Source organism: Larus michahellis, chromosome 4 (genome assembly GCF_964199755.1).
Source record: "Larus michahellis chromosome 4, bLarMic1.1, whole genome shotgun sequence".
In the NCBI taxonomy this organism is placed as follows: Eukaryota; Metazoa; Chordata; class Aves; order Charadriiformes; family Laridae; genus Larus; species Larus michahellis.
The window spans coordinates 36,199,626-36,219,750 of NC_133899.1; the positions used below are offsets into that span (position 1 = coordinate 36,199,626).

General features: G+C 44.1%; 1 protein-coding gene across 16 annotated transcripts in view; it reads right to left on the reverse strand.

Moving 5' to 3' along the window:
- The window catches only part of EVL (Enah/Vasp-like), a 161,952-nt gene that overhangs the window by 73,690 nt on the left and 68,137 nt on the right, over positions 1-20,125 (reverse strand). For 11 of the 16 annotated variants that reach the window (XM_074584008.1, XM_074584002.1, XM_074584013.1 and 8 more), the window contains exon 2: positions 4,316-4,484. In XM_074584008.1, coding sequence (XP_074440109.1) covers positions 4,316-4,484 — 169 coding nt within the window. Of the gene's footprint in view, positions 1-4,315; positions 4,485-13,364; positions 13,547-13,583; positions 13,758-14,914; positions 15,121-20,125 lie in introns of those variants that run through there. The other 5 variants (XM_074584012.1, XM_074584005.1, XM_074584000.1 and 2 more) reach the window with 3 other exon arrangements.

Here is a 20,125-nt window from a genome sequence, read left to right on the forward strand (position 1 = left end):
CAACAGTTCATCTCTTAATCTTCAGCTGCTGTCTATAACAGGTGAATTGGCAAAACTTACTGGAAATCTTGAAGAAATAAGTAATGGATTTGTCCAAAACAAACAATTCTTCCTACAACTCTTCACTCAGCATTTGTCTTAAAATCTTCTGTACCGATTTTTTCTTTTCCAACCCCTTTTAGTGTTTTCTATCCTGAAACAAAATAGTCTTGTTGCTGATATAAATGTCAGTGTTGTTTTGAACCTTGTTAAATTCTGGGTTTCAGTGATCTTGTGTGGTGAGAAGTTTCACAGACCAGTTGTGCACAGTATTAATATGTTGACACCTTTCGATGTTGCCATCACTATAATATTAGAAAAAGATTTGCTTCACTTCTACCTGTTACTCTCCTTCACCCTTTCACCTCAGTTTCAAGTGTAGGCTCTCTCAGGCAGGGGGGCAGTTTTGGGATCTATTAAAAAGCTCAAAACCAAGAAGCCCTTCCCTTTGACTGCAGCCTGTAGGGTGCTGAGTTAGAAGTTGGCAGCAGCAACGATGGTGGTGGTTGTCAGGACTCACAGGACTGAGTCTAGAAGGGGTTGAGGGGCCCTCAGGACCACATCTGATGTGCAACCACAACCAAGATCATGGGAGGAGCTCCCACACAAGTATTACCGCCCATACTCTTGCTTATTGAACCAAAAGTAGACATTTGCTTGTTTCTCCAGAGTGTGAAATGGTTCAGACGTTTGTTATCAGCTTGGGGTCTTGCCATGCTTCGGGTACTCAGACTCCTCTCATGGGGAGCAGTCATGTAATCGCTAAAACAGGGAGGATACAATGCAGCAGCTAAAACCTGCTGCAGTTGAGGCCAGATTTTTTATTTCTGTAAGCAGGCCCAAACCTGGCCAACTTCTCATACGTTACGGCAGTGATAAATTGGTTCTTTATTTTTCAAAAAATGTGGTTTGTTTTATATCTCAAGAATGCTGTCCCCATTTCAGTTTTGGCTTAGGCTCAAATGTAAAACGTCCCACCTTCCCCAAGGCCCTGTTTTTACATTGACTTCTTAGCCACATCAATACAGCAAACCCTCAGGAGATATGATTCACTTTTGACTTGCACCCTCCTCCCCATCTATTTTGTTCAGCACATGCCTTTCGGTGATGAGATCATGCTGAGCTGAAATCACCATTTTAAACCCTCAGCCGATGAGGACTCCAGACTGGGGAGCTACTGCCGTAAAGATGGACCGCTTGCATGTTTTTAGCTTTGTGAACTTCTTGCATGGCGACTGAAGCCAACACACTTCACCTTTACAGCGGGCTAGTTTACAACAAGCCACCACACAGGTTTGCTTGCAACTGTTGGGGCTTTGAGAAAATGAAGGCTGCAAGGCAACATCAAAGCTCATGACGTCAAGCGGCTGCAGTACTGATCTGGCCTTAGCTTCAAACCAGTTCTGGCCTCTGTGGTTACTTCAAAGCTTCAAAAGTCTATTTCTGATTTTCTGAAGATCACCGCTCATGCCAGTGCGAGTCTACACAAATGCGCACGTCTGTGCAGAGCAGAAAGGGGAATTCATGGACCACTGGCCTGTAACTTAGTGCGGCTGCTGCACGCAAGCACGCGACGAGCATCTCACCCAGACACTTCAGGAGAACAAGAGGTCGGGTGACTGCTTCCCGGTGGTGAGAACGATGCTCAGGTTCTGCCACTCTAAAAACCATATTTCTTTGCGGTGAACTTTTTAGACACCATCAGCTAAAGAAGAAGATAAACACAGATAAGGTAAAGCAGAATGAGAAGACAGTATCACAAACTCTAACACGTGCACCAAAAAAGGGCTAGGAAACAGAAAGGCAGCTAGACAAAGACAACTAAAGGAGCCTACAGGAGTATACAGAAGAAGATAAATGAATAAAAAAAAAGGGGGATGAAAATTAAAGAGAGAGATTATTAGAAGTGTAATATAAACCAACAAAAATTAAAAGGGAAACAATAAAGGCAGACAGGGGTGAAGTCATGAAGATTACTCTAGCCTACGCCTTGCCAAACAGTATGTAACCAAACTTCAGATTGTTCCTCCGTTGTGTTGTGTTACATATTTTAAACTAGTTTCTCAACTCTTGGACATCTGTGTAGCTTCATTAGCTTCAGTATACGTCAAATCACATGTTAGCTGAATACTGGTCCTTTCTGAAAAGGCTTTCCTGGCAAAGCAACAGCTTTTACTAAAACCTCACTTTCAGTGTGATTTAGCACAACCTGAGAGCAAGCATGAAATGGGTTGTATAGGAAATTATTTTAACTGAAATTCATTTTTGTTCTTGTTAAATGCAAATACTTAGCAAGCATAGCAAGCTTATGACTCCATGTGAGACTCATAAAATATATTAAATCTGAATCTTAAGACTTTGGTAAGATTCCTTTTAAAACTACTATGCTACTCTGTCTTGCATTTACTTTATTCATAATACTGGATTTTTGTAATCCTATCTAAGGTGAGTACTTTCTTTTAGACAGTTTTAAGTGACTAAGGTAACCTGTACTTTTTTTGTTTGTTTGAGGAAGGATTTTTAAACTCTAGAAAAATATATTCTTCTATCTGTTTCCTTACGAATCGAGATGATTTTTAGATGGCATGCAGCCTCGTCATAAGTGGGAACGTTTGCAAGCAAATAGAATGTTACAGTTAATGCAAAACATATTTAAAGGACGGATCAAGATTTGAATTTTTCTTATGCCCTGCTCTTTAAATTGTATACTCCGATTAAGACTGACCTCTGGTACATATATATACATATATATGTAGACTTTATGACATATATATGTAGACTTGCATATATATGTAGACTTTATGACTTTTGCTTGTTTTACACCAGCTATTCAGACGCATCTTAGACTGCAGTCACATGAAAATAATTTACATTCACCTGCTGGCTATGTAAAATAAACAGTTAGCATGGCCTGTTACAAATCAGTACTGGTTTTCACAACTGACTAGGAAGACACTGCATTTCATTTCTTTTCAAAAATACCTTCTATTTTTGAAATGGAACTACATAAATATATTGCCTTTCCTGAGGAGGATGAAAGCAGTTGCAAAAGATGTGGCAGATGTTTCAAAAGTACACTGCAAGGATCTGAAAACTGATGTGCTAAAAGCCTCACCTATTTCTGTTCTGCTTTTCCTTTTTCAAAACGACGACTGCGTATATGGACAGTGCGGCAACCTCATTAACACTCTTCTAGTAAGCAACCTGCCTAGCTTTCGCCATTGGCCCAAACATCATGACAGGTGAGGGTCACCATCAGCATTTCCATGAGCAGATTGGTCAATTTAACACTTGTGGCAGCTCAGAGGTGGTGGTGCCCCAGCTCCCATTCTCCAGCTCGGCTTGGCTTGGCTTGCCCCATCCGTCTTGTGCCGGCAGCGGTGCTCATCACACCTTCCCAGGAGGCAACGCCGCCCTCTGAACCAACAGAAAATCAATCACCCGCTCTCTCCTGATTCTTCTGCCAGGTTGAGGGCTCGAGGTGAGCGTGGGAGGCGGGCAGCCTGGGCTGCCACAGCCACATTGGCCTCACACCAACACACAGGGGCAGTCCCCGACGCTGCAACGTCTGCTCTAGAATGCAAGCGGCACGACAATACAGCACCACTACTCCCCCAAAGTCCATTTTTGTAATTTAGGCTCTAAACATGACATTTGGTCATGGATGCCATGCACCACCCAGCACGAGCCAGGCTGCCAGGGGCCGGTGGCTGAGGAGGGTCTGATCCCGGTTCTGATTATCTAAATCCCATGTAACTCCTTTAATACCCAAGGAGGTCCTGCGGACTTAGCCTGCCGTAAATCAGATCACAGTGTGCACCTAGGAATTTAAAATGCATTACGAGGAACTAATTACTTATCACAGCAACATAACAATCACTCTTTATGAGATGGCAGTGCAGAACAATTGATTTCTTTTTCTTTTTCGTTTTCATACATAGTATTAAAAACGAGCAAAAAGTAAGCTTGGGGGAGCTGACTGCAAAACCTGCAGAACGAAGTAAGATCCGTTTCACAATCAAAAATGGAGGGAGGAAAAATAACATTAAAATCTCTCTGGCGTTTACCAAAAGTTCTGTTTGCAAATAAGCAGCAATAAATTACGCTACATTCCGTGCACAAAAAAATTAGACAAAATCTGAATGACTGGAGTAAACAGACTGGTAGGCACCTTGCAGGGAGCAGGAAACGCTGCTAGACGGCATTAAGCGTAGAACTGATGGTATCAAAACAGATCAAAGGTTAAATTTACAGGAAACTTTATACAGTTACTCACTTGTTGATCTTGCAGTTTAACTCCAACTACCCTGAAGGTGTTAGTGGCCGTGTTGTGGTATATGTTGATTCTGCTGAACCCCTGCTGTCCAGGTTTGATTGGCACCCATTTCTTACTGGTATCGTCATAGACCATAACTGAAGCCCGGGCTTGGCAAATACTCTGTTCACTGCAGAGTGAAAAAAAAACAACAAAATCAGGGAAAAAAAACCAACAGTGAATTTGCTGGGTACTACCGAAAACATCTAAAGGAAAAGAAACCAACAGAAATTAACAGAACTGCTTACAACATATGTTTTATAAGAGATCTGCTAATCCTTTGAATGCAATCTAACTGTTAAATTAAAGCTGGCGTGTATGTGCTCATAGACGTAAAAAAATCCCAGTACGCTGCTGTTTTGAACTGATAATCTATTTTATAAAAAAATATTAGGCCCTGAAGAATAACTTGTATCACACAAACATTATGAAAACTGTCCAACAGTATGAATGCTCCATTTATTTTATGTACCTGTTGGCAAGTGAAGCCTTTCACATTTGCATGAAAACTCACCAATATTTTACAGCTTACTGACAAAATAAATGTGACATCCACAGATGAGTTACATGTTTAAGACTGGAAGCAAGCAGACCTTGAACCAAAAGCCACGTTAGGTAAACTGAAGAAATCAATTACGTTAATCCAGCTGACGCCTAATACCCAGACCTGCTGACGCGCTTAGAAGTCCCAGAATACACGGTGGAAAACACAGAGGAACTCTTTTTTCCTTCATCCTAGTAGCGAGGAAAGTGGAAAAAGGGAATCCACGGATGCCAGGGTTAAAATACATAGTCATTATTTTGTATAGCATTAATAACTATTTTCCTTCTGCAGCTTCACAGAAATTCATCAGTTCTTTACCTCTCCCTCGCATATTCACGAGTAATATACATATAGTAGATTCCTGCTAAAACACACCCTTCACGTGCAAGAAATGCCACTGGTAAATACTGTTGAGGTGACGTGTCAATACGGATCAGGATTTCAATTCCCACTCTCCTGACTTCCCAAACACTTTTCTTGTACCAAAGGAAATAAGAGTCCCTTATACAAAGAAAAAAGTGAATCCTTCAAACTTTGAAGATTTGAGATCTTCAAATGCAACAGGGATTTTCAACAAGCCAATAGTGTATTTTAGGCCTATATAAAACTATTAGGATTTATGTCCTGCAAAAATCTTAAGTTCATGACCGTCCTATTAACTTTATACCTATATATATATTTATATGTACCTCCCTTTCTTAGCCCAAGCCGTATTAAATAACTTTCGGCAATGCAATATCAAGTGGTAATCCGCTGTGCATTCAAATCCTTTTTTTTTGCCATCTTGCATATAGTTCTTGGCTTTGGTTTTGCCTCAGGAGTGCCTCACTAGCACACAAACAAATAGACGAGAAGCTCCTGGGTGGTGCTAACCCATATCCCTGCACCGCCACTGCACCAAATTCCACCACTTCTAAATTATACCAACTGCTGCACACCCAAACCCACCCGACCCCATCACTGTCATCATTGTAATGAAAGGGAGCACGTTACTGGAAGTACTAAGAGGTTCTGGGTAGAATACAGCGTCATTTTTCAATCTTTTCTGATTTGTGGGTCTCAAAAAGATTTCCAAGGCAGATGCATCCCTCATTTTACATGAAAGCCTACTGATGCTTGGTTTGTTTTATCAGTCACTTCGCACAGCCTCCAGGTAGCCCACAGACCTCCTCCAGGCTGTGGGTAAGAGCCCGGAAACTCTTCACGGCGTTTACAGGGGGAGCAGCGATGCTGGCAGACATCTCCGTAAAGAACAAAGTAAGAAAATTCAGAACAAAGTGTGGTTTTATTATGTAGCATGGAAACAGCTAGACTCTGCTACTGAAGCATATGGGCAATATATTCAGATCAGCAAGTCTAAACATTATTTTATTTATACTCTTCAGAATTTATAAAATCACGCTCATCCACCAGTTGCTGGTGCTTTTTTATGTGAGATACCTGGAGAACAGCTGCGCCTTTGCTGATGTATTTACCCAGCAAATACCTCTCCATCACTTTTTTTTTTTAAGGTAAGCTCATGTCTCGTGGCAGCTTCTCCATATCTGACGGTAGCAGCTGAGGGATTTGAGCTCACTTCAGCCTGCCTAATCCTCCAACTGGTGCAAGAGCCACAGACTGGCAGCAGCGGCGGCACTGCCTGCATCCTCTGGACCCACCCGGGGATGCTCACTCTGCCTTGGATTCACAGATGGGGAGGAAGGGAGAGCAACGCACCAGCAAAAAGGCAAGTACACTGGATTAGCTTTGCCACGGGGAAGTCGAATGGCTAAAAATAATCTCCGGTGCAGTCCCGTGGTTGGATGGTGCCCACCTGCCTCTGCTACCCGGTGTCTCGTGCCACCTCCAGCTCTAGAGATGGGGGGAGCATCAGCTGCCCGGAGCCACAGCAACCCCCTACCCAGTGGGCTCCCAGAAAACACAGTCCCTGGGAGAGTCACTCTCAGCCAGCGTGACACCGGGTCCTTCTCCTCAAGCCTTACCAGTCGCTATAAGCCTTGCTGGTCGCTACAAGCCTTGCTGCACTGAAGTAAGCGAGAGCACACCCCTGGTTTCATCAGAGCAAGTCTGGGACCCAAAGTCGTCTCCATTTCTGATGAATTTTGGAACCCACAGTTGCCATGGGCTCCTTAATTAGTCACAATTAATTAAATTATTCTTACTTACAACAAGGAGAATGCGCCTTACCATACACGCATGAGGGCCCTACCGTGGCCTTATTTGTAATGCCTTATCCAGATTCCAGTGGATACAGTGACTTCGCTGCCATTGAAAACTGCAGCGAAGAACCCCTCTGCAACCCCACGACTGAAATACGGACGTAGACCCCAGGAGCTATATTTAATGCACGACAACCAATTGTTACTGTAACATAAAGCAACACATCAAGCTCAATCCCTGCTCTCCCTGCAGTCAATGGAAGTTTTTCATCATTCATTTAAATGGAAACAGGATTAAGCCTGTTATCTGGCCTCCAGTGAAATAACAGAAAGGCACATAAAACAAGTACAGCACAAGGGGAATCCTTTCCTGCAAAGCACTTCATCAGTCTTTCAAAACCTAAAATGCCCCCAGGGACCCATTGCTAGCTTGCTGTCTCACCCTAAATGGAGGTGTAACTCTTTATGCCGGGAGACTCTTTACTCATCCGACCCACAAAAAGCACAACTCTCCCACTGCCACTTTAAGGGGCTTCCCTGAAAACAGTCCAGAAAACGTTCCTCTTATAAAGGTCACTGAGAACCTCTTTATTACCCTCTTTGGAGCCTTTAACTTTAAATGTAAATCAAGCAACATGGGTTTCATGAAGCTCCAGTAAAATTTTCTGTTATTTTTAGGAACATACAGCATTGACAGTCGACTACACGTAACAGGTAATAAATATGGGGTTTAGTCACACTACTGTGCAGTCACATTCCTTCTCCATGAGAAGAGTCTGGCAGATACCAGTATTTATACACAAAGTCATGAGTGCAGTTTCTAGAACTTGCCTTATTTTCCTACGAATACACAAATCTTACTGAGAAATAGCTGCGTGTTGGAGAAGATTCATCAAGTTTCAGATACCTTTCCAAATATTACTAACTCCCCTGTTGATTTTTAATGTGACGTTAACATGCAAGTTGTCAGTTTCCACTGGGTTTCCACCATAGGCAATTACTTGCAAGAAAAGATAAAAATTGCATCATGGAGGGGTCTTAATTATAACATTGTTCACATTTGTGCATAACATCTACTCCAATGTGCTGCAATATGCTCTAGGGCAGATTTGAGACATCTTATGTATATGAGGAGGGGAAGGCGTTCTTCCTAGGGACCCCTTTACACCCGAATCCTAATATCCACCCCTATCTATTCTGAAAGCATTTTCTTTGCGGCGCTTTCCATCTGTGGGATGGCAAACCTCTGCACCAGGACCACTTGTCTGCCTGAAGTTAAAGCAAATCTGCTTAACTTCATATCTGACAGAAGCGGACTACACTGGGAAATCCTTCGTTCACAGCTGGTACCTAAAATCCAGCATTCATCTTTGAGATTTAGAGACTATTGCTTCAATATTACAAAACTATAAATTAAAAATATATATATATATGTTTGCAGACAATACTGCTTGCTTCCTTTTGTGTAACCCATTTTGACGCGCTGTCTTCCATCTCTTTGTTTAGGATTCGTCTTCGAAAATTAGCAGGTTAGCTAATTTGGAGTTAAGCCTTCTTGAAAGGGTCAACTTTGACCCTTCTTGCCTAGCCAAGCACAGCGCCTGGGCTGCGTGGCACCCTTGGGCTGGCCACGCAGATTTACTGTATCCTCCCTCCTTTGCTAACTACGGCGTCACCAGGACTTCCAGCCCCAAATGAGTCACGTCAAGATTAAAGGTTATCATTTAAGGCACAGAGACTACTGAATTTGGGGAAAGCAGTTAAGGGTAGCAATGAGGCTGTACTTGGAGACAGTGCTGCAATGAAGGTGGCTTCATCCGTACATGTCTCTCTTCCACTTGTGTAGAACTTGAAAAAATGCAGTCCTTTCTTCCTGGCTTTTAGGAAATTTATGATTACCAAGGTCACAAACGATTATGGAAAAGATAACACAGGGAGTTTTAGGGAAAATATCTGTACTTTTTGTGAATTACCCCATGAGACTTAATGGGGCTGCTTGCCATTACCTGTCTGACTGCAAATAATTAAATAGGAGGAGGAAACGTCAGGGGAAATGAAATGACAGAAATGTTGAGGTTGGGAGTGGGGGAGCCATGGATTGGGTAAAATTCCTCCTGCTTCACTGTGCCTAGACCACTGTGTTATCCAAATATCCAAGCAAAAAGCTCAGGATGGAACCACAAAAGACCTGGCATAGAGAATAAACAGAAAAAAAGGGAGTAAATCATAATGTTTGGAGTCATGTCTTTGTTAGAGAGGCTCTGAAGGGTCTCCAAGGCTTTTCTCTCCTGTCCTAGACCGAGAAAAAGACCAGAGGCCAAGCTGCACTGTGCCTTCATTGACCTGTTTTCTCTACTTACAAGGTATCTTGTTAGGAATAACACTTTTGCAGAGCGTGGTACTGAGTTGCTGAGCCCATCTCTGACCAGTGACCCCGTGCAGAGCCTGCCACGGTGAAGGGTTATCCCAGCCCTACCCTGGACCCCCCTATCCAGCACCAGCCTGCCCTGAGGTCACCTCTCCAGGGGTGATGGAAGAGGTTTAAAATACTTTCTCCTAAAGCCAGGGCAGTGCAATATAGCTTTTGGAGGGTCACCAAATCATGCTTACAAAAGGTGTAACAAATGACCAGAACTAACCAACATCAGGGTTAAACACCTAATTCTGTGGGCTCTACTCCAGCATGCCAGCTGGACCAGGAGACTTCCACTGTCCTTTGTATTTACAGACACAACAGTTTCCTTGGGGCAGGCGTTCATGTAGCATAAACTGCGGAAGCTCCTCTGATAGAAATCAAGCTACTGTGCTTTGAACCTATTACGGATCTACCTTGTTTCAAGCTGCTCACGATTCTCTCGCCTTCAAATGAGCTGTCTTCTGATATTCTTAGGAAATGCAAACAGCTACTTTTAAAAACATTTACCTTATTTTTTATTTCAATTTCCCATCCATTCCCTCCTCTTTAAATGATTATTTATCTGAAATTATTTTTGAGTGATCTAACCGTCCTTATTGATGACAGAAATTGTTAGTACTACTTTCCCCAAGGCTTGTTGTACCTGGGAACGAAACCCTCAGCACACAGAATGTGTGAGATAACTCACAAGCCATTTAACACATCTCACTCTACTTGTCCACTGAGTCTGCCCACAAAAAGTCACAGGTGCGTGGTTAAACCTGACATGCAAGAAATAAATGCTGATGCTGATTTAAGAAGCCGACAGAATTCTCCCAGTGTCAGCTTAAACAGCTAACGTAAATGCAAAATCCTGTCTGTGGAGACATGTGGTCTGTGAGGTACGTATCTCTGTTAACCTCAAAATTAGTAAGCTACAAGTCACGTTCCTGCAGCATTTAAAGCGTACTGCAAACTCGGATGGATTAATTTGCTAAACAGTTTAATTGGCTTCACTACTACAAATATAATAATGACTGGGATGCAGGGAAAGTGTTTCAGTAGTAATCTTTATGGAAACAGGTGGACGTTTTTCTCTGACAACTGGATTTACAGAATAAGAAACCTGGGAGACCCTCTGAACACAAGTCAGTCAGGTCATCCAGGCCCATATGCACCGTATCTGACATCCCAGCTCAGCACAGATAGAACTTGACCTAGCGCTGTGGCTCTCCAGCCTTCCCACCAGAGATGCACTGCCAGCTTTGCTCATGACGCCGTTTCTCAATGGGAGACTCCTTTCTCCAACAAAACGTCAGTCGTGCTTGTGACTCCTTTTGGGACCGCTTTTTTCAAAGTTTACTTCCTTCTGCAACTCAGACAGGAAGTTGCACCCTCAGGTGCATCCCTCTGTTGCATCCCTCTGCACCCTCAGGACAGTCGGTGTCATCATCATTCACCCTACCTCTGTCCCAGAGCACTGAAGAACATACTTCCTCAGCAACGCAGCAAAGCCTCATAATGAAACAACAGCATTTAGCCACCCATCAAACTAAAGGACAGTGGAAACCCATAGGGACTTCACATCCAGATAGGAGCTTTTAATCCTCAGTGACATGCAGACACGTGAATATTTTCTAGCAGACACTTAGAAAAACAGCAGTCACAGTTTCATATACAATATGGAGGTGCCACAACCACCATCTCCATTTGCTTTTGACTCCCACTTCGTGAGACCCCTTGAAACACCAACCCATGGACCCAGAGGTCCTCAGTCTGCACTGCCTCCTGGTCGCCCGCGTGGGCAGAGACCTCCACGACAGTGCAGCCCTTGCCCCCAGGTCAGCCTGAACTGAAGCCCAGTTCCGGGGGGAGCTGCTGTTTTTTGGTCTCCTGCTCAGCTCACACATAGACATCAAAGATCTGCCTTTGGTGCTGGGCTTTGGCTGCATCGCCAGCGGGAGATGAACCTTTTACACTGAGCTGCAGGTGCCTGGCCATCACCTTTCTCCACCATTAAAGTTCAGCATCTAAAGAGCTTCATATTAAATAATTAGAAGAAAATAGTGCAAATACAAAGCTTGCTTTGTAAACAGCTCTCAAAAAGACTGACGCTGGTAAATAAAGAGTCATGACACACCTGCAAGATAAATACATATTTTACAGAGCAGGAAATGGAAATACTGGTACCTACAGCATTAACACGAATAAGATGAACACCAGTTCACCTGCACAAGGAAGAAGATTTAAGAGTTATTCTTCTTTTTGCTAGCAATGAGACACTGATTTTGAATTCTCCCTTATTACACTGGTATACCCAGCACGAATTGCCATGTCCAGCACCTGTTGCAGACATCCATGGGAGACACTTCAGCTGTAAACCAGAAAAGAGGCAGCTCATGAGGCACCCCAATCATGCTAAATTTCGAAACACGCATGCAATGCTGGCACGACCACAGAAGCTTGCAGAACCTTCTGTCACCCCTCAGTGCTCTTGAGCATGGGAGAAGTGAGTAGAAACACATAAAAAAAAATAAAGTATGCAAAACAATAATGCAGCAGAAGAGATGTTCCACCTGGGCCTGACTGTCAGTCCAGAACAGCTCAGTCCTCACCACCACCAGTGAAAGTCCACAGAGAGCGCTGACCTCTCGGTGTCCACTGCAGCATTTAAATAGCACATCTGCCAATCAGCGGAGATTTAGGGCCAGCGGAGTGGCTGCAGATTGATGCCCTTGTAAGCCGGCACATCTGCTTAGTTTATACTGCTGAGATTTTGAAACTAGGCGACGGAGTTAATTTTAACCCATCACTTCTCCTGTATGTTTTGCAAACTGAAGTGTAAGAATGCAAATGATTCTAAGGGGAACTCCAGTCATCAGTATCTCAACTCAACGTCTTAAAAAAAAAAAAAAAATGCTTTAAGAGAACTGCTTTCCAAAAGGCACTTCATAGAGGAAGTCCAGTGAAGTGCCATTGCTGCCAGGCTCCCAGAGCCATGCCGCACTCCGCGAAACCTTCCCTTCAATTTCCACCTGCTCCAACACGGTAGGGTCATTGCTGTCTCCTGATGGAGAAACTCTACTGCTCCGTTAATGCTTTGATTCACGCAATGTTTCTGTCTTCAGTGAAGTGTGGTTCGCTTTCAGATTTTGCATACCACCTTGAAGATACACTTTGGGAGTTCCCAAAAATAAATACCAAGTAAATGTTTAGAAGTTCCTAAAAATAAGTCAAGTAAATGGCCTGGGGAAGCACTATGAACCCAATTACTCAAAAAAGAGTAAAAAAGCAACTGGACTAGATCGGGTTCCCATTACAAACGACTTCCCTTCACCCTTAAATTACAGAAATAAAAACAAGAAGTAACTAACCTTGTAAAATACACACTATGCAAAACTCTAAACTGAACTGTCAAGTGAAAATACATGACTGAGGGCTCTCACTCGTAGGCCAGCCATATGCATATTTCCGGAGAACAATACCTTAAACAAAGGCTTTGAAAGATCATAATCATAACTAATAATCAGGAGAGGCAGACTCATAAGTGAATACAGGAAATCAACACAAAAGTCTTTCATTAAAGCTGGCGCTGCTTTGCCTTGGTTTCCCTTCAGTCCCAGAAGAAACGCAAATAAACCTGTGACAATTCTCCCGGAGCTGACGGAGGCAGACCAGGAATGAAGGAGGCTCCCTCCGTCAAGTCAGCCTCTCCCTCACTGCCAGGGGATGCGTATTAAGGTAGCATTGCCATAAAAGCTTAATTACCATTTTACACAATTATAAATTATCCTGCGAGGCTAATAACCAAAACCTCTGCCTTTACGACAATACATGTTCTCCTTCCCATCCAGTCACGTTAACCCTGGTCAACAAATTCCCTGCCGTCCTGCGCCGTCCCCAGATACTTACGTGCCTGCCATGGAGGAAGCCCTGGTCAGGTAGCCCCGCAGGAGGACACGCTCAAGTCGGGCAGGTGTGCTTTAAACCCAAAGAGGCTATTTCACCTGGTTGCAGAGCAGAAGACAAATTTGGCAGGGAGACAAGCCAGGAGCCTACATGAAGGCTCGTAACCCAAACAGGAAAGGGAAGCGCTGTTGAGAGAGCAGAAGGGCAGGAAGCAACACTTACTGGTTACGGCAGGGGCGGGGAAGGGACTTTAAAGAAGAAATGTATTCTTTCTTTCAGCTGATTTACCGAACGAAAGTCCAAACAATATAGATTAAGATTAGATGCGCCGCCTTGGTCTCATTGGTGGCATGGATATTAAAAACATTTTGCTTATTTTCTCAAGGCACGGGTTCACTGTCCCAAGAAAAAGCAAAAGCAAACAAACCTCAGACGCAGAAAAAAATCGCTATTATGCATTTATGGCATGGGCGTTTGCACGGTGCCAAACCAAACCCAGGGGCCCCGTCGGTACCGAGGGCCCCCATGCCACCTCGCTGCCAACCTGGCATTGCCTGACGGCTGGCGGGAGGCCAGTCCTAGCCCAAAACTTGAATTAGCCCGGCACAGAGCCCAGGCTACTGCAGGCTGACTCTCATCTCCCATGGCAGTACAGCCTTCGGACGGGAGCTGCCTCACACCTGGCTCACTTGGGGTCCAGCCACAGAAAAAGCTTTTTTCTGTTTGCTCTCCAACCCTGTTGTCCTACTTGGGGCATCACCATAAATACATAAACAAAGAAACACATCTTCGTGGAAGGCGGTAATCAATCAAGGACATGGACCTGTTGCAGCAGCTCCAGAGGAGGGCCACAAAAATGATGAGAGGGCTGGAGCACCTCTGCTGTGAGGACAGTCTGAGAGAGTTGGGGTTGTTCAGCCTGGAGAAGAGAAGGCTCGAGAAGACCTTATAGCAGCCTTCCAGTACTTAAAGGGGGCCTACAGGAGAAAGATGGGGAGGGACTCTTTATCAGGGAGCGTAACAATAGGATGAGGGTTTTAAACTGAAAGAGGGGAGATTCAGATTAGATATTAGGAAGAAATTCTTTACTGTGAGGGTGGTGAGGCACTGGAACAGGTTGCCCAAGGAAGTTGTGGATGCCCCATCTGAGGTGTTCAAGGCCAGGCTGGATGGGGCTTTGAGCAGCCTGGTCTGGTGGGAGGTGTCCCTGCCCATGGCAGGGGGCTTGGAACTAGATGATCTTTAAGGTCCCTTCCAACCCTAACCATTCTATGATTCTACGGGAGAAATCTCCAACATTTCAAAAACAAGACAAAAATTTGCTCCAAGGGATTTGTAAGCACTGCGTGCCCTCCCTCCATCACCAGCAGCTGGGTGGCCCCCGGCCTGGCTCAGCAGCGGGCAGCCCCCAGCCAGCTGGAACCTGGAGGCAGCAAAGATGAGCCTTTGTCACCTCTCTCCTGCCTGCCCCGCACTAAGCTTCCCACAAACAGCATGCGGGATTTGGCTTGGAGTAACCACTGTGGAGTTCACGGCCGTAAGGAGGAGGTTACCTTATCTCACGGCTTCTGCTGTGGAAGACATCCCACCCGCTATTGCCTTTCAGACAGTTAGCTCTGTGTACCATCCTACCCCTTTTTTCAATTGGAATGCCTTGCAAAACTAAGCCTCCTTGCCCATGCTGTGCCTGCAGGAGACCCCTGAGAGACTCCAAGCCTTTGCTTCCATCCTGCCACGAGCTGCCGATGTACGTGTTCGCATGCATCCGCGTTCCCGTTGACAGGGAGGTTGGCTTTGCCCTCCAATAGTGCTTCCGCCTCCCTTGCTGTCTCTGCAGGCTCTTGTTTGGCTGCTTGGCCGCTCCATTAATTAGGCATCGCCACCTGGCCACGGCAGCAAGACGACCTATTAACACAAATTGAAACTTTGCAAATTTAGGAATAATAATTAAAAATACTGCAGTAAAAAGAAATGAGCGGAGGTCCTGGAGAGCAGAACACCCAATTAAAACTTTAGTGCTACCTTCCCCGGGGTAAAACTCCAGCGGTTTTGATGGGCTCCCTCTTTGAGGGCAGAGGCCCTCAGGACAGATCATCCTTCGTTTCTCCCCATTCCTTGGTTTGGCAAACTTGTACACATGGGTGTAAACACCGCACAGATACTGCCTAGTCTTCACCTCAGGGCCTGGGTGCATTATGGCATGAGCAGATTAAAAGCAGAGGGAGAATAAGTGCCAGAAAAACACAACTGGGAGAACTGGATGGACCCTACCGTCTTCTGGTTGCTAGTAGAGAAAGCTAGGGTTTTCTTCCCATTTTCACATGAAATTATCTTTGGGGGTTTTTGCCAGTGTGCTCACAAGTTCTCTTAATGTGTCTAAATACGTCACCCGTTATCTGTGATTACACAAACATGGACAGTGCGAATACAAAATGCAAACAACTGCAGAATAAACCCGCTGGATAGTCAGAGATCCCAACTCCCTCTCCCTGCCTGATGACTTTACATCCTTAATGTCACTTTTTAACACACACTGCTTAAGAAAATACTTCTCCCTTGGCATTACTTGAGCCACCCTAGACGCGACCCCAGGAAGGCAGCACAGGATCAGCCCGTGGAGGGGGATGGAGGGTTCGCACCAACTTGTGTGTCACTGCAGCGTTTTGCTGAGCCACTTTGTGCCCACCTGGGCATTACACAAACCAGGAACAGATGCGTTACCTAATCTGAACCCAGTTCCCTAAAGTGCAATGCAAATGAACTACCTCCTTCTCATAAACCATTCCACAAAATCTTATTTTTCTAAACTTCTTTGATCCCTTTTGCCCATCTGCCTGAACTGGACCAGGAGCAGCCACGGTGCTCAAGCAACCTCCCAAAGCACACCACAAATGGTGGAGCTGCTCGGCCCTTGAAGACCTGCTGGAACCACAGCAGGGACCCATGATTTTACCACAGAGGAAGAACATAGCATCCCATGAGCACGGGTGTTCTCTGGGAGTCAGCACCAGAGGCTCCAGAGTCTGCATTAATGACAGCAAAACCTGCAGAGCCCTGAGGAGGCCAGTCCTCAGGAGACCACACAACCTCTCACATCCTCGCAGTGGTTTCAGAGTGCAACATACAGAGTGCAATAACTAACCTTAGATCCTCATTTAATACAGCAAGAGGAGAGAAGTGTAAGAAATAGGTTGAATTGGGCAAGGCATATCAGCTACATCAACACCCCAGTGCAGTTTCTGGCGGGGAGCAAGGGCTACCAACGCCGCTCTACCTGAGCAGAGCAGCAGAGTGCTTTTCACGTTCACAGCAGCACAGTGCTTTTCACGTTCACTGGTTTTCCTGACATAAAAGATTGCTTTCATGGTCCAGCTGAAAGACCTGCAGAAACTATTGGTGAAATGGCACATAGGAAAAACACGGGTGCCAAAATCTGGTTGCACAGTTGCTAGTGCATCACCCGCTCAGCTGCAGCTTCTGATTCCTCTGCAGTAAATCTATGTATAACTGAAGGGTTTTGGTTTTCAACCAATGGGGGAAGTTTAAAACCCAACAAGAAATAAAGTTCTCCCTGACATTTAAGCAAAGCTTTCTCTGTTGTGTTTTTTCTTATGTCTTTTTTTTTTTTCTGTTTAATGAAGCATTTTATTATCACTTTTCTGGGATTTCAGTTTGGCTGCATTTTCCTGATACTACAACTTTCTGCTTTGAGATCTGGGTGGAGTTTGGGCACTACCTCATTTCATTCAAAACATCTTGCTTTTCATTAATTTAAAACTTGACTTTATTTGGATCCAAGTGGCAGTTCCTCTGTATAGCTCATACACTGCTTAGACTATTAGTGTAGAGGTTGTCTGTGTAAACAGAACTTTACTGCACGTATTAGAAAAGAATGTTATAACCCGAAAAATGCATCTCCAAATAACTATGGACTCAAATCACTCATTGCCCAGATCAGCCACACTGGCTCCACTGTTCTAGGCAGAGGGATGCAGGAAGATGGATTAAGGAAAGATCTGAGCAGCCTTGTTATTTATCTGATTTCATGAGATAGAGATAGATAGGGTCTGAGATAGATACAGTCACTGATTTAGGGCGAAGGAGACAGCAATTAGTTGTCAGACTAGTTTTTCTGCTAAACCAAGCAGATATGATTCTCCTTACACACAAATTTCAGCTACAATAATATCAGCTAGAATAATCTGGGTTTAAAGATTTGGTTCTCCTGACCCCAGACACCTTTGAGCACACCGGAAAACTCCCAGCCTTCCGCCACTGCACTCCTGCAAGCGCTGTGCGTGCCCCAAGCACAGCAACGAGCAGGTCACCAGTGACAATGTCACCCCGGGAAACAGCGACAGTGAGCGGGACAAAGCCCAGCGCTGCCTCTCGGTGCGCCCGTCACAAGCCAAATTAATTTCATTAATCGCTACAGCATACATTCCAGCAGAAGTGCCTCTAATCGCCCCTTCGCATTGCTAAAATGCCTCCCTGGCCCTGGACTATAAAGGGAGCACTTAGGAGGAAACAGCACCCCGGGACAAATCTCCAATGAGACCCAGTAGCTGATTTCTATCCGGTCGTCACAAAAGACCATATGCTGGATAAACAGATTATTTCAGTCATGTGTTGAGATCTGTGTGAGAAGATCTGGATTCCTGAACACAGAAGCCAGGCTTTAGTTGCGATTATGTGAATATTCCCCCAGGTTTCCGAGCAGCACGTCTGCTGGCCGCATACTAGGCTCTCATGTTCCAAAGACATCCAAGTACTGTATTCGCTTTCTTTTGGAGGGTTTCATTCCCAGACAAAACGTGGTTTGTATGAGACAATAATGTTATATGTTTTCAACCCTTAGAGCTACAGACTCAGTACAGAAAGGTGAGCGTCTCGGCGCCAAAATGACTCATCTCCAAGTACAAAACCCAGTTAATTTTTAAGAATGAAATGAAGACGCACTGTAGAATGTGTGGTGTATACTCTGAAAAGACTATTACAATCATAATACAAAAATAAAACTGTAACCATCGAAGAGCTATTTGAAGGCAGAGACGATTAAAACATTTTTTCCTTAATAAGCATATATTCCACACCTTCCAAATAACTTTTTACGCCTGTGTATCTGCTGTTTTTAACTCAGTGTTAATCCAAAAAGGCATCTTATTATACTGCACAAAATTCAAAATTTGCATATGGCAATGTCTTTTGTTTAATAACCTCATGATTAAGAAATCTGAAAGTTCAAGCTGAAATGGTACACTCAAATTTCATAAGCTACAAGAAAATTGTATGAACGTATGCAGTTAGATATTCAGATGTGCAAAACTAATTTCACAGCTGTTAATAGTCTTTGAATGTGAGACATTTCCTCATACACTGAGATTTGCAACTGCTAAACATGCTGATAAGACAAAAGAATGCCTTGTCCTCAGAAAGTTTAACCCTATATATGTTGTTGCTCTCTCAAATCTTTTTTTTCATGCTCTTCGCTCATTTTAAAGGAGCAGCAGAGATACTGGAGAGGAGATTAGAATATACTTATTTAGTATTTCAAGAATTAAAAATGTGCCATGAGGTAAGGTGCTAACTGGCACTTTGACAGCAAAACAATTGCCCTGCACTGAGCATATTTTACAAATTAGAGTCTTCTTGAGACTGTTCATTTAGGATGCAATCCCATCACTGCTGAGGTCCAAGGAAATTTTGCCATGGACTTAAAAGAGACAAGACTTAACCCTGGGTATAGATCCGTTTAAGTAGTGATAGATAAATATATGTCCGAAAAAAACCCCACCAAATCTTTTAAAAGACCTGAGTTATGCAAGATTTCAGGAGCCCTCTTTCTTCCTTCTGGGAATCCCCCAACTCTCATTCACGTAGTGCTCTTTTCTAAAATGATTTCATCTCACCTCCTTGCTCCGCAGAGGGAACGGTCAGGACTCACCTGCTTTCAAGGGGACCGTCTATTTTGGCTGATGCAAACAGCTTAGGTATTGCATTAAGGGAATAACTGTATTGCAAAGAATTAACTCTCTGGCTGCCTTCAATTTTCCTCTCTATAAACTGTGATGAGCAATGGGCAGCGAGCCCAGAGCCCACGTTAAGCAGCATGGAACAAGTTATAGACCATATGGAGAGAAATAAACTGCCACTTCATACACAGGATATCTATAATGCTTTTTTGCTTGAGTCAGCTAATTGCACATCCGCAAATCAGCACATTTGTAACAAATGGAGCATTATGATGTCACAGGAAATTTATTTAATATGATCAAAGTTTGCCAGAAAAAGTTCCCCTGAAAATATGAAAGTACTTAAGAGTCCTGAGTGCTTGGGACATTTTACAGTCCTTATTAAACAAACATTTCCACATTGTTTCATGGCAGCCAGTGGTGCAGAGGACCGTGTCTTCTAAGCCTCCGTGTCAGCAATCTCACTGCAGACACCAGCACAAGCATCTCCCCGCTGCAGGCAGAAGGCACCTCCTGGCCTATAGGTAGAAGCAGGCACACCACCCACACCTGCTCCAGCACCAGGCCGAGAGCAGCTACTGCTCCCAGCCGTACCCTCAGATGAGTCTTATCATCTCCTGTCTCTTCCAGAGGCTGAGAATTAAAGACTACAGACTACTACAAGCCATCCTCAGTATGGTAGATTTTAGGAGGTGTACTTAGCTTCTCCACATAACTTTTTTAATGTTAAAGCAAATCAATGACCTTGATCTACAGAGCCGTTAGCAATGGTCTGAGTGTCAATATAAACTT